The sequence below is a fragment of the Ambystoma mexicanum genome, chromosome 2q (genome assembly GCF_040938575.1).
Source record: "Ambystoma mexicanum isolate Mex_15411 chromosome 2q, UKY_AmexF1_1, whole genome shotgun sequence".
NCBI lineage: Eukaryota > Metazoa > Chordata > Amphibia > Caudata > Ambystomatidae > Ambystoma > Ambystoma mexicanum.
In genome coordinates, this window is record NC_090924.1 from 1,269,864,543 (window position 1) to 1,269,877,597 (window position 13,055).

At 46.0% G+C, this 13,055-nt stretch overlaps 1 protein-coding gene across 2 annotated transcripts in view; it reads left to right on the forward strand.

Annotated features, from left to right (window-relative positions):
* CCNB3 (cyclin B3) overlaps positions 1–13,055 on the forward strand; it is a 252,761-nt gene that overhangs the window by 128,239 nt on the left and 111,467 nt on the right. For both annotated transcript variants that reach the window (XM_069648671.1, XM_069648670.1), the window contains exons 2-4: positions 10,658–10,784; positions 11,828–11,911; positions 12,574–12,695. In XM_069648671.1, the coding sequence (XP_069504772.1) occupies positions 10,689–10,784; positions 11,828–11,911; positions 12,574–12,695 (302 nt within the window). In that variant the 5' untranslated portion in view covers positions 10,658–10,688. The remainder of the gene's footprint in view (positions 1–10,657; positions 10,785–11,827; positions 11,912–12,573; positions 12,696–13,055) is intronic.

Genomic DNA, 13,055 nt, shown 5'->3' on the forward strand with positions numbered 1-13,055 from the left:
GGTGCTTTTCTGAGACTTGACCGGCACTTTAACCCGAAGACTAGCACAATTTTGGAACGTTTCAACTTTCGCAACTTTCAAGAGACAAATGACTCTCTGGAAGACTATTACTGCTCTGAGTCATTTGGCGCTGTCATGCAAGTTTCTTGATGCTTTTGATGAACACATAAGAGACCAATTTATGACTCATTGTTGCTCCAACAAGATTAGAGAGGAACTATGGTTATGGGACGAGCCGTCTTTGGATGAAGTGTTGACAATTGCATGCAGGGTTGAGCATTCGTTGGCATGTGTGGCTAAATTGTTAAAGAATGAGAAGACCTCATGTAAAGATGTAAAATCCAAAATTATGGCTGTGAATGACGCTAAAGGCAAGATGAAGTAATAGCCAAAAACAAAATAGTTGAGGAGGAAGAGGGTTGAAACCCACAGTAATATACAGAAGGGAGCCAAAGAAGGAGAAAAGAGGATCACCTCTGTTTTTGTTGCGCTAGTGGAAGTCAATTTGCAGCGTTTCTGGGATGTCCTGGAAGGAGAGTGACATGTTCAAAGTGCAAAAGAAAAGGACATTTTCCTAATTGTTGCAAGAACCATCAATCTGGACAGTTCAACCAGAGGAGAGTACTATACGTCTATGATGAGTCAGACAGATCGTCGGATGAGGAGTCGTCTTAGTCGAATAACGATAAATATCATTGGCGATGACTGATTGCGAGCATCCATATGCATGCATTAATGTGAATGGTCAGGATGTGATGATGGCTGACTCTGTGTCCAAGATTACATTGGTGTCCAGAGAAGTGTTAGAAAGGGATGTGAAGGGAGAAGTTGGACTACTAGCGAAACCTGATATCAACCCAGGTGGATACAACCAAGATAAAATTGAGTTGTTGGGTTACTGTGTGGGTCAATTTGAGTTCAAGGGTCGCCGATGTGAGGGAAAAATGTATGCGTCAAAGAAAGGCCTCACGCTGCTGGGATGGAGAGAGAACAGAGTTGAAAATAAGATATCCGTGTATATTTAAGAAGGGTGTTGGGAAAATAAAAGGGGCCCAACATCAAATAATTTTGAGGAAGGGTAGTAAACCCGTTGTAGCAAAGTTGAGTTCTGTACCCATGACTCTTAAGAGAAGGTGTCAAAAAGGAAATCTATAAACTTTTGCAGATGGATATCATCGAAAGGGCTGGGAGTGTGGATTGGACATCCCCGGTGGTAGTGGTGAAAGAGCTCTGGAGAGCTCAGGTTGTGTACATTTACGTGAACTTAATAGATGTGTGTTGGTAGATAGCCATCCGCTTCCTAATATGGGGGAGCTGTTGGCGAGGGTTGGCCGTGGTAAGATGTTTTCAAAACATGTCGGCATGCCATTAAGTGGAGCTTGAAGGGTGTAGAAAACTAACTGCTTTTGTTACCCACAAAGGGATTTTTCAACTATGCCTTTTAGGCTCGTATCGGCATCGCCAGGGTTTCAAAACCTCATGGACAGAATGCTGAGTGGTGTAAAAGGAGTGTTTTCTTTTCAAGACGACGTGCTAATTTGTGGTGAATCGGTTGAGGAACATGACGCCATACTCTATGTGCTGAGGATTTTTGAAAGGAAAGGTATTACCCTGAGGGAGGAGAAGTGCTTGTTCGGTGTGAGTCAGTTGGAATATTTGGGCCATGAGGTATCAGGAAATGGGGTTAGGCCAAAAAACTTTAGTTGATAATATAAAGGTGGTGGAGAGGCCCACCAACAAGGTGGAATTGAGATCCTTTCTTGGCTTGGTGGAATTTTACCAGAAATGTGTGGAAAATTATGCTTCCAGGGTTGTGGAGTTGAGGAAATTGTTAAAGAAAGGGGCCGAGTTTTTTTGGATACAGACTTGTGAGAAGTAGTTCATAAGAGTGAAAATGGAAATTGATTTGGCACAGCCTTTAGGGTGCTACTGTCACGATTCCTGCTCCCAGCCCCCTGGCATATCAGGCTGGAGCCAGGTCACGGCCACCTAGTCGGCCCCTAAGGGCCTCTCCATCTCCCCAGACACCTACTTTGACTCAGACTTGGTGCCTTATTATTGGACTTGCAATGTATTATGGGGCAGTGGATGCCCCCATGTAATTCAGTTCCTTGAACTGGATGAGCAGTCTAGTCTTTCGGTGTGGTTCAGCCCAGGGATACCTGGGATACCTATAGACTATTTAAACCACATCCGGCCTGAGAAACACGCTTTGCGTTTCTCTTCACCTGCAGCGGGACACTCGCCGTGCTCGGATCTCCTGAAGAGGCCCACTTCTTTCTTCAGCGCCAGCGCACCTGCAAGAATAAGAACTTTGTTGCCAATACTCACCTCGAAGAGCATCCAACTTCTGTCCAGCTCTTCCCAGTATTGCGGATTCCTACGGCAGTCATCTCCAGCTCAGCACGCCGCGCCCTACCAAAGGGGAGAAGAAAAGACGTTAGTAAGCATTCTGCAATACTTGGCTCTCTCGAATTTGCAAATAGAGTTTAAGCCTTACCTGAACGCCCGTCGATCGGACAACTTCTGCTCCGGAGCATCCTGCCGATCTGAAAAAGGGGAAAAGACACGTCAGTTTGGCGCAAAACATTTAAGAGGCGCCGCACATCGCGCTTTCTTATTGCAGCTCATTTCCTCAGCTCGCTTCCATGCTGGGTTACTGCGGCATCTAAAAGGACACAGAAAAGACGAACATTGGTTAGAGCTAAGGGGAAGCCAATAAGCATCACGCTCCGCATTCCTACTTCAGCAGCGCATCACCATCCTCAAGACCTTCATCACCTAAGGAAAGAAAGAAACCGTATTAAAGGGACTAGAGCCATCAGAACTTTTGTAAGACTCATTCCAATTACCGGTCGGGCTGAAGCCGCAGCAAGCCCTGTCCGCCGGGCCCGTGCTAGTGAAGCAACTAGGCAGCCTCCAGCCCGCATCACCCAACGCACCCCTGCATCGAAGGCAGGATGGAGAGCGCCCCACATCAAAAAACAAGGTGAGAGGTTCGGGGGAAAAAAGGGGGGGGGGCAGACAAGCAAGACCAATAGGGAATTGACCTCTGATACTGGTTCAGGCCCAGTGCTTGGTTGAGCAAGTCCTGGGAAGGGTTCGAAGTGGTCGGAAGTCCAGACCGGCTGAGTGGCGTCCCCGTGGATATCAGGTGAGCGTTACAGCTACGATACCAGATGGAAAGGTGTTATAACTGTTGATCCATGCGAGACGGGAGTGGGTGCGGTTTTATCTCAGATCAATGCAGATGGATCTCATGAGATAATAGTACATGCGTCGCAAGCATTAAGGGGTGCAGAAGAGATGCTCAGTTTTGGAGAAGGAGGTGTTAGCGTGCTATTGGGCAGTATAAAGTTTTTGTATGGGGAACTGATTTCATAATTCGCACTGATCAGAAGCTGCTGAAAATCATTTTTGAGAACAAAGGATTAGACAAGAGTATCAAGGAGGGTGGCAGGATGGGTCACCAGGATGCAATGCCATAGTTTTCAGATGGAAGTAATATCCGGCAGGGAAAATGTCTTGGCAGACAGCCATTCTAGATTAAGGGTAGCACCGAGTACAAGGGAGGGTGAAGAGATGCAAATGGGGATGGTGTTTGTCAATACTGAAGGTATAGTTCCCAGAGAGACATGGTTAGAAGAAGGAAGGAGAGACGAGGTATTGTCACGTGTCCTGACATATGGTCTAATGTCAGTGTGGCCTAGAAGGATGGACTTATTGGAGGGAGAGAAGCCTTTTTGGGAAGTTCTGTAAGGGATGAAGTGTTATTTCAATGGGGGCGTGCAGTGGTTCCTATTGGATTATGCGCCAAAGTCCTTTATTTGGCCCATGTTGGGCATATTGGCATCACCAAAACCAAAGGGATGCTCGGGTCAGATTATTGGTGGCCTGGTTTTAAAAGGGACTTTGAGAAGAGAGTAAGTGATTGCCAGGTGTGCATAAGTTCTGGGAATGGCCTGGTTGTGATGAAGCAACCATTGGTGGAGGTGAATAGTCCTACGGGTGTTTGGAGAGAATTGAGAATTGGCTATGGACATATTAGGTAGGTCCGGTCGACCTGGGCTATAGAAGAGGTGAATGTGGTACTGATCATGGACATGTTGTCCCAGTGGTGTGAGTTTGCGATTGTTAGGTTGATTTCCAGTGAGAATATGGTTGATGTCTTGCAAGAAATCTTAGCAAGGGAGTGTGTTCCCGGGAGTGTTTTAACAGATAATGGGACGCAGTTTACTGGGACGCAGTTTACTGGAGGATATTTTCCTGAATATTTGGTGAAATGTAGGATTAAGCACAATAAGTCGGCTCTTGACCACCCAGAGACCAATGGTATGGTGGAAAGGATGAATAGATGTGTGATGGAAAGCATACTCATGGCTCAAGAAAGTGGCTGTGATAAGAGAGTAGCCATTCAGGAGAGAATATGGGCTTTACGAATGGCTCCGCATGCAGGGACCGGTTTAAGCCCTTTTGAATTGATGCAGGGTCGCAAACCGAACTCTGTAGCGAGTCCGCCGTGGCTGGGCGTGTGTAGAGAAACCGACATGGTGGTTGAGGATGTGAAGAAGTTGTTGTAGAGGCGGAATGGGTCCTGAGAGAAAATATGAGGAGAGGCAGAAAATAATTGAGGAAGATGTGGTGACATGGTGCAAATAAGAAAGGCTGTGATAAGAAGAAAGGGAGACTTTGTATTCAGACCCTGTGAGGGTGATTGCGGTGTTGAAAGAGGCCATCCGTGTTGCGGGTGGTCAGGTATGGAAAAATAATAAAGAGTTGCTCTGGTTAGGAGAGGTATTGTGTGGAGTGTGAGAGAATGTTTATAAAAGGAGATGTGGCTTGAAGGGACACTCGCACAGTGGAATTCAGTGAGCTCTTGTGGAGCGTTTATTAAGGCGTATTCCCTTAGGCCAGAGTGATATATGTTTACGTTTTGTTTGGAGATTCTTCAGGGTCCACAAACTGAACAAAAAAGGAGATCTAACTGTATGTGGGCAGCCTGGGGTCCTTTCATGTTATTAACTTACAATAAAATCCTTTAAACCTATTGTGTTGCCCTCCGATGTTTGCAACATAAGTTACTTGCCTGTAACTATTCCCAACCTGACAGGGAATACTCATGAGCATGTGAATCCATGCCAGCGCCATGCTGGAGAACAATAGTTAGAGGTAAGTAACTTACATTTTCTAACTCCCTCTGCCCTTTGCACTCCTGAAGTGGAGAGGTTACGAGAGTGGAGAGGTTACAGGAGTGGGTATATACCGGTGTGGACGAGACGTGGCTGGAGTGGACATAGTTTGGGTTAGTGTATCCCGTTGCTGGCCGTGCTGCCAGCGTATATATCCCTGTCTGTCTTCCCTCCCCTTCTGCTTGCGTATCCTCTTTGTGTGTATTCTGTACCTCGTCCCCCCCATCGGGGTCTTCAACATCCTCAATCATCTTCCATAAGTCTAAAATGAACTTTTGATTTTGCAGCTGCTTGCTCTTGTATTTCGCTGCTAGAAATATGTTCCCAAATTCCCTTACGAGTGCCCTGCTGTGCCCAGGAGAGGGACATTCTGCTGTGAATTTGTCACACTGCTTATTGTATTCTCAATTTTGTCCTCGGTCAAGGCCTTGTAAATGTACTCTAATGGGGTCTCCCCTACCATTACATAAATATGCGCACTCTAAAGTGTCCCTGCGCTTAAGCAGATGTTGCAGTTTGAAATCACTTCTGTCCCCTCTTCCCAGTCAGCCTACGTTGCACTCCCCTCCCTTTCACACACTCGCTCCACTCGTACTGCTATTTTGACAACGCCCCTGCTCTGGCTTTAATCAAGAAAAAAAAATTGCGAAACACAAACTAGCTAAAACCACTACTGTATCCAAACCCACTAATTCATCTTTTTTCCACCTGTTACGTTATGTAAGTGGTACCACCTTCTCCCCTCAACTATGGTGGGGGGTGGAGGGGGTCGGGCTACCTACACATGTTTTCCTTTTTCCGTAATGTCCTCCTTAACAAAAAAGAATAAAAGCCAAAAAATCACACCCACACTATACAACCAACCTTGTCCCTTCACCTATCACTTGCAAGGGTTTGATCACATATGCATGTTCTCCCGAACTCCTCCGTCACGAGGGTTCCAACAACAGCCTGCACTCGCCCCGCTTCAAAGACCAGACAGGACTTGTGTGAATACGCTCCTGCATACCTCTGGGGATAGCACGTCTGTCGCTGCAGGTGGGTGCTGCCCTTTCGGAGAAGCGGCCTGGAAGCCACAGTGCGGGGGTCGCTGGTATCATTGTCAGGTTGGGAAAGCCGTAGACATGTAGGGACTTCTCCATATGGAATGCCAGGCACCTGGCTGATTCAGGGTTGAGCCCGGGGGAGAGCCGAGGTCACATTTGTGTTTCACTCATTCCCAGACGCTTCAGCAACTCCCAAGGTGGTCCTCCTTCGTTTAATTTGCTGCAGCCATCCTTATTGTGGCCACTTTATGTGCTGTATGGTCTTTTTGTTGTTGCTTTTGCCATGTTCAGGGTTTAAAATTTCTGGGATCCATTTAACTCCAGCTTCTAGCCTATGAGCGACTGTTACCTTGACACCAGGAGCTACTTTTAAGCTCCCCCGATCAATTGGTGTCATACAAGCATAGATGTGACATTAACTTTTGCATATTTGATATTGTTTATAAATAAGCATTGACCCATCTAGAACACTTAAAACCACCCACCCAGAGGTAGATTCTTCCTACAGAGATTGTCACCCAGGGGCTGGTTTTAGCTCCTGCTCCCTAAAATCTAATTTTTCAAACCATTCTTTGTACCAGCACCTGCTATTAATTTAGGTGTCCTTTTATTTTTTTTTGTTTTCAGTTTTGATGGTCCGCCATCAAACAAACTGTCATAAATGGGGGGGCTCTGGCATTGGGTTAGACTCTATACAGTTATTGCAGTTTCTTCCTGAGATGCTCGTCCCTTTTTTTTTAAAGGCGCCATATGTAGTAGTCAGTTGTTTAGTTTTTTATTTTTTTTATTTCAGTCATTTTTGCAACCAAAATGTCTGGTCTGCTGCCCTTAGCTTTATGGGCTACTATTAGGGCAGGGTTCCTTTTTGTACCCTGGTGTGGGCCAATGGGAAACTAATGCTACATCAGGAGTACCACATCAGTAGTTTGCCGCTTAACACATCACCATCACATGCCCCCTTTTATTGCAGCCATTGGGGTATTAATGGGGTTATTTGAGCCCTGCTGACGGTTCTATTGCTTTGTGGCCAACCTCAGTTGTGCTTGATAACTGTGTAGAAGCTTGAACTAATCTACACCTATTTGGGAAGGGATTCTGTGTAGGGTGGTTTTTAGTGTCTGCATGATAGGTTGTGCTGCCTGGAGTGTGATTGGTGGGCTGGCTTTGGCTAACCTCATAGTGAAGGCATTTAGTGGAAGTGTGCCTTCCTGATCAGTTCCTGATCCTGAGCTGCTGTGAAGATGGGCTACGGCTGGAGACTCCATGCCGGCTAGATCCTGGCTCCCTTTGTGCTGCACATCCTCCTTGCTTGTTGGACTACAGAGCCAACTTGTGCACTAAAATACTGGTTTCATAGGATTCGTCCTGCGCACAGCCTGTACGGGGGACATTCCTGACTTTGTTCTTCGGTTGTAGTCTCACTGCCTGAACCATACAATTGTTGAAAGATTAGGGGAGCAAATCTGCCTCTGTGGTCTGCTTTGTGTCAAAGCATTACATATGGGACATTAGTACCTGGAGGGGGGTGGTGGTCTCCCAGCCAATGGGGAGGCTCAGAACATGGGTGTTGCCAGACGGTAATCCTGCCGCCTGTGCCACCTCAGGGCTGGCGACTGCCATCTCCCCAGGCTGGGGAATGAGGTAAGTCTATCCCCCTCCTCCCCCATCCACAGAATTCACGCCCCGCCCTCCCACCCCCACTTTCTTTTCGGGAACGACAAGCTGGGTATTGTGTCCACATTGCGTTCGCTCCTGGTCTGCGACAGGCCGTCATGGAAAGGACAAAGGGACTATACATAGTCTCTTCTCTCCTTTCCATGGCGGTTATGTTTTTGTTGACTTATTTCAAACGGTGCCACAGTCCCTTTTTCTCTTTCGGTGGCACCAATTAAAATAAGTAAACAAAAAATGACCGCCATGGAAAGAGATGGGACTATGTGTAGTACCATTTCCCGTTACCAATAGGCCCCTCGCTTTGCTCGGTCCTGTGGGCCCTGGGGCATTACCTAAAGTGGTAATGAACCCGCCCCCCACCCTGCTCAAGGCCTATTAATTAGGAGTTGGTGGCCCAAACGCAGAAGGGAGGGGTCCTGACCGTCCCCTTGAAGTGTGCCAATGGTATGTAGTATTTGAAGGAGAGCATAATAATCCTACCTGCTGTGACCTAATGACTCCAGCATATGATGTACATGTTTTGTTTGTCACTATGGGTACAATGTTAATACACATCGTACATCACATTGCATGATGCTAATTTTCCATTGAGGATGGGGAAGATCCGCCCTACAGATGGGCTTTCTTATCAGCTACTTTTACTCTAAAAATTGGCAAATGCTCCCAAAAAATAAAAATGGGGAGTAAAAATGCTCCCAACTAAAAATAGGAAATACATTCATTTGCAATGCGCATAGACCAGGCCCGTGGGTGTAATGGTGCAGGGACAACACACAAACAAGGCCACTAAGGGAGGTGGGAAGTCGTGTTTAAATTTCCCGAAACGTGTGCAGGCTCTTCAGTCACGTGGCAGATCGTTTCATTGACTTGGCGCTGTGTAAGTGAAGGAGCTCTGCGCCACAACAGCCAACCTTGCCTTGGGAATGACCAAAATATTTAGATATAAGGACTCTCCTTGCTAGCAGCCATGCCAGTTTGTTTGCAAGGTTTCCATGTAGGTATTAGTATGTGATGCAAAGAGTCTGATACACCACAAGACTTATCTCTTGGTATTTGGTAACCCACCTTTCCAATATAGGCCTGTACTACACAAGTTGGTAGAGTGACTGAGCAGCCAGGCTTATCCTGGAGGAGTAATGCGAGCTGTACATCTGTACAATTAAATTAGTAAATGCAGGTATTCAAATAAACACGTACCCACTTAAAGTTGGTGTACATATTTATTTATATACACAAGGATAATTGGACCATCTTTAGTAAACAGCAACTAATGGTAACATTAATGTAAGGATTTAGTTCCATGGTGAATACATTTTTGGGAAAATGGTCCTCCTTGGGGAAAATGGTCCTCCTTAGGTGCTGTACTGCAGTTAAGGAATCGGCCTGCAGATACATGGCGCACAGGTAGTAAAAAAAGAAACCACTGCCACCAGCAAAGTAATGTAACCCGCTCTCCCGTCCCTACCCCCCAACCCCCGCCCCCAACACTCCACATAGAGTAGTGTGTGCTGGACCCACAAAAGAAAGGTTAAGTAAGACAAGTCATCTTACTATTCTAAAAGCCCTGAGTTCAGCAACAGAGCTGGGGGGGGTCTCTAAGGTTGAAGGGAATTGGCACAGACATTGTAATTCTCCTTACTGGCAGCATCCACAGTAGCATCCACCGTATCAGACAACAAAGATGCAGAGCAGGGCTTCAAGGTCTGGATTGCAGCTATGCATAAGCCCCTTCAACCCTTGTAGCTAGAATCTTTCTTGGCATCCTCCCGGTATTGCTGGAAGCGCTGACTGTTCCCCGAAATCTGCACTGCTTAGTGGCCTGCCAACCCGGTCTTGTGTCGCACAGCTTCCACTTCATCTGCTTCTCCGGAGGTGTCCTCTCGTTGCTGGATAGTGGGAGTATTCATGGAGACCAACTTAATAGCAATATGTTGGGTAACTAAGGCATGCGGGAAAGTGATGGAATGTAGTTTTTGTTTTGAGCAGAAGAACATTTTGAAGGGGGGTGAGTCTTTCCCTGCCCCCGCAAACACCACCTTGGCCAGCAGAACTTTCATGGCGACAAATGACTAGTTTGGTGGTATTGTGTTAACGTATTGCAGATCTGTAAACAAGCCTTGTTAAACCCACAAAACCAAAAGCTCAAATTTCTGCATACTTATCTCACACAAAACACACACAACCACATCTCCGCACAGTTACAGCACGTACACCTAACGCCATCTTACAGCCACGTAGTACTGTAATGGCAGTGCCTGAAAATGCTTAAACAGAAGCAAGAGCTGTTTTTGCCAATGCTTGATTCCTGGAAGGTCGTGTAGCTGCAATCGTGATCTTATGCGAATGACTGCTATATCTGTCCTTAACATTTGCTGAGGCTATAGAAGCGGACTGTGGTGGGATCTGACGGGCATGTTTTAAAACGAGTTGTACGCTTTTGCCATTCTATGAATGTTGTGCCGGCAGGTGACTGTGACAGCAATGTAGTATAGTATTGGTCGCTTGGGTAGACTGGCTTGCGAGTTGGTGCTCTGTTGGCTTGTACATCTTGCTCTTTGTGCAATACTATCCTGCAAGTGTGCAGTTATTATGCAAATGTTGCCACTGTACATGAGTGGCAGAGTTCTTTTAGCACCAAATTTGTGGGAGGTTGCAGTGTAATTTGCTATATGTAATCTTATTCTTTTGAACAATAAATAAAAAATTGGTAGATGACTAGACACAACTATTTAATTTTTTTGTTTGCAGCTGTTTCAAGAAAGGCTGAACAAGAGGAAACATGCTGCCCACTGCTCGCAACCCTAGAGCTGGGCACAGTAAACTACCGCGACTGCCGGGGAAGTCTGTACAAATTGAGAACACCAAACCAGAAAAGGTAGGTCTGTCTTTATTGAAGAATGCCAAGTCAGAATTTCTTTGGTTCTCAAGCGGAACTACCAGCAAGCTGCAGTTGTTCGTGGTCTATATCTTTGACAATTTTGGGACAAATGAGTGTTGCCTACTAAAATAGCGACCAGCTAAAGTGCCTAGCAATCATTGCTCTGGTCAGTAGATGCCCACAGGAGGTATACTGCCAAGCTAATGTTTGTAATGGTGGCAAATGTACCTAAATGGGTACCAGCCATTTGTGTATAGGGTAATTGATGCAATGTTAAAAACCAATAGGAACCATCAGTCACTTGTAGGGGACCGTGCATTAGTATTTGGCTCTAATTAGTAATTTATGCTTTACAAGTCTTGACAATGTTGAAATCTGTAAAATAAAAGGGACTTGGGGATTTCTTTGACTTGTAAAGGCTATAGATAAGGTTTTGAATTGAGTGGTTTACTCCATTTTTTATGTTTGGAGCAGATAATTGATTCCTGTGTCCAACGGGGGTATACTTGAATTTTAATCTTCCGTTTTGTAATTGGTAATTCTTGGCACACAATTCAGTTGTGCAAGTTAGAAGATGCGTGAACTCCTTCCGTGGCACTGTGCAGCTGGTCAGGTGTCTGGGACCATGCCCGGGGGGGATTTGAGGGGTGGATACCTTTCTTTTTGTCAGGGATGGGGATTTATTTGGTAGCACCCTGGCTTTCAGGAGAACACATCGTCCATACCATGGCTGTTTGTTTGTTGGGAACTGGCAAACAAACTCTTCAGGTGGAGACCTGGTCTCCTGACTTGGTAGGCAGTGGTGCAGTATTTTTTATTTTTACCTCAGTCGTCGGATGAGCTAATTCTGGTAGTGGCAGAATGCTTGGTCTGGTGTTGATTCCCTATTGGCTGTGTGCAGTCTTGTGGCACCCTTTTTGAGCCACGTTAAGTAATTTCAGGGAGAATATCTGATAGAAATAGACTGTCCATACTTCACTGTGTTTAATGCCTTTTATTGTGTGAAACTCATCTGTCCGTCTTTTTTGTTTCTTTGTTAGGATGATGTTAGTCAGACCAAGCGGTCCCCGTCCTCCCCTCAGGGTGCTCCCAAGAAAAGATCTGCCTTTGGAGATATCACAAATGTAAGTATGCTCCTAGAAGTACGAGGGCATTCTCGAAGAGGGGGAGTGAGCTACGATGGCGGCAGCCGCACTTGTACACTGTGGTCCTGTCTGTTCCCCCGCTGCCCCCTCCATGCCACCAAACTCGCCCCACATCAATCCTCTGCTTCCTCTTATGTGCGGTCTAGACACGCCCCCTTTTCTGCACAGGGCATAGTTTTAGCAAGTTATTATTCAGAGTGGGCATGTCTGTGTGCTGGCCTTCTGGTCACACGTAATTATCCTTGTGGGGAGGCAAAACATTGATTCGATAATGGGTTTGTGCACTTTGGAGAGATGCTGGAATGCATGGTGGGAAGAACATGGTCACTGGTGCTACCAGTGAGAATGGGTGTGTTAATGTGGGTGTGTGGCGCTATTTGACTGCTCTCATAAAACTTTGATAATGGATTAAGAGCTGGCAGAAAAGATTTCCTTTGGATTATTGGTGCAATCCAAATTACCTTTATGTGCAGCAAGAGAAGGTGGAGGGCATATTAATTTGGCAGGGCAGTTCAGTGCAGGCTGGCATCCATTTGGCAAGGTTCATCACCCCATCATGCTGGCATGGAGAGCCACGTCCTTGAAGCTACTTGCTGCTCACAAAATTGAGATACTAATGTCCCGATCTCCTTTTCCAACAGGCGCACAAGAATCCAGTGCCACACCTTAAGAAGAAAGATGGCGTCAAAGTGACATCCAAAAAGGCACAGAGAAACAATGCACCACAGGGTGTCTCCAAAAACAATGAAATTAATCTAAAAAAGTAAGGGACGCTGGATATCTATGAAGGATACACTGTTGGGTGAGGGTGGATGTTCTGAATATGACCTATGCCATCCTATGTGGCTGGCTGAGCAGAAAAGCCACTCCCGACTGCCTTACTGAGACCATTTCTCTTTAGGGTCCCGTTTCTTAAAACAGTACCAGTGTTTCCCTTATGAAGTTCTCTTTAGTGTGCAGCTTGCATCACAACACCTGCATTAGCCTGGGTTTTATTCTTTGGGGTGTGGGTTAGCCAAGTACACTTTAGTAATTCACATTTCAGTAGAAGTGGTTTGTGTAGCTTGTGCTTGTCCTCAATGAGGTCATCTTGTTCATGGTGGCTAGATATTTTCACAGAAAA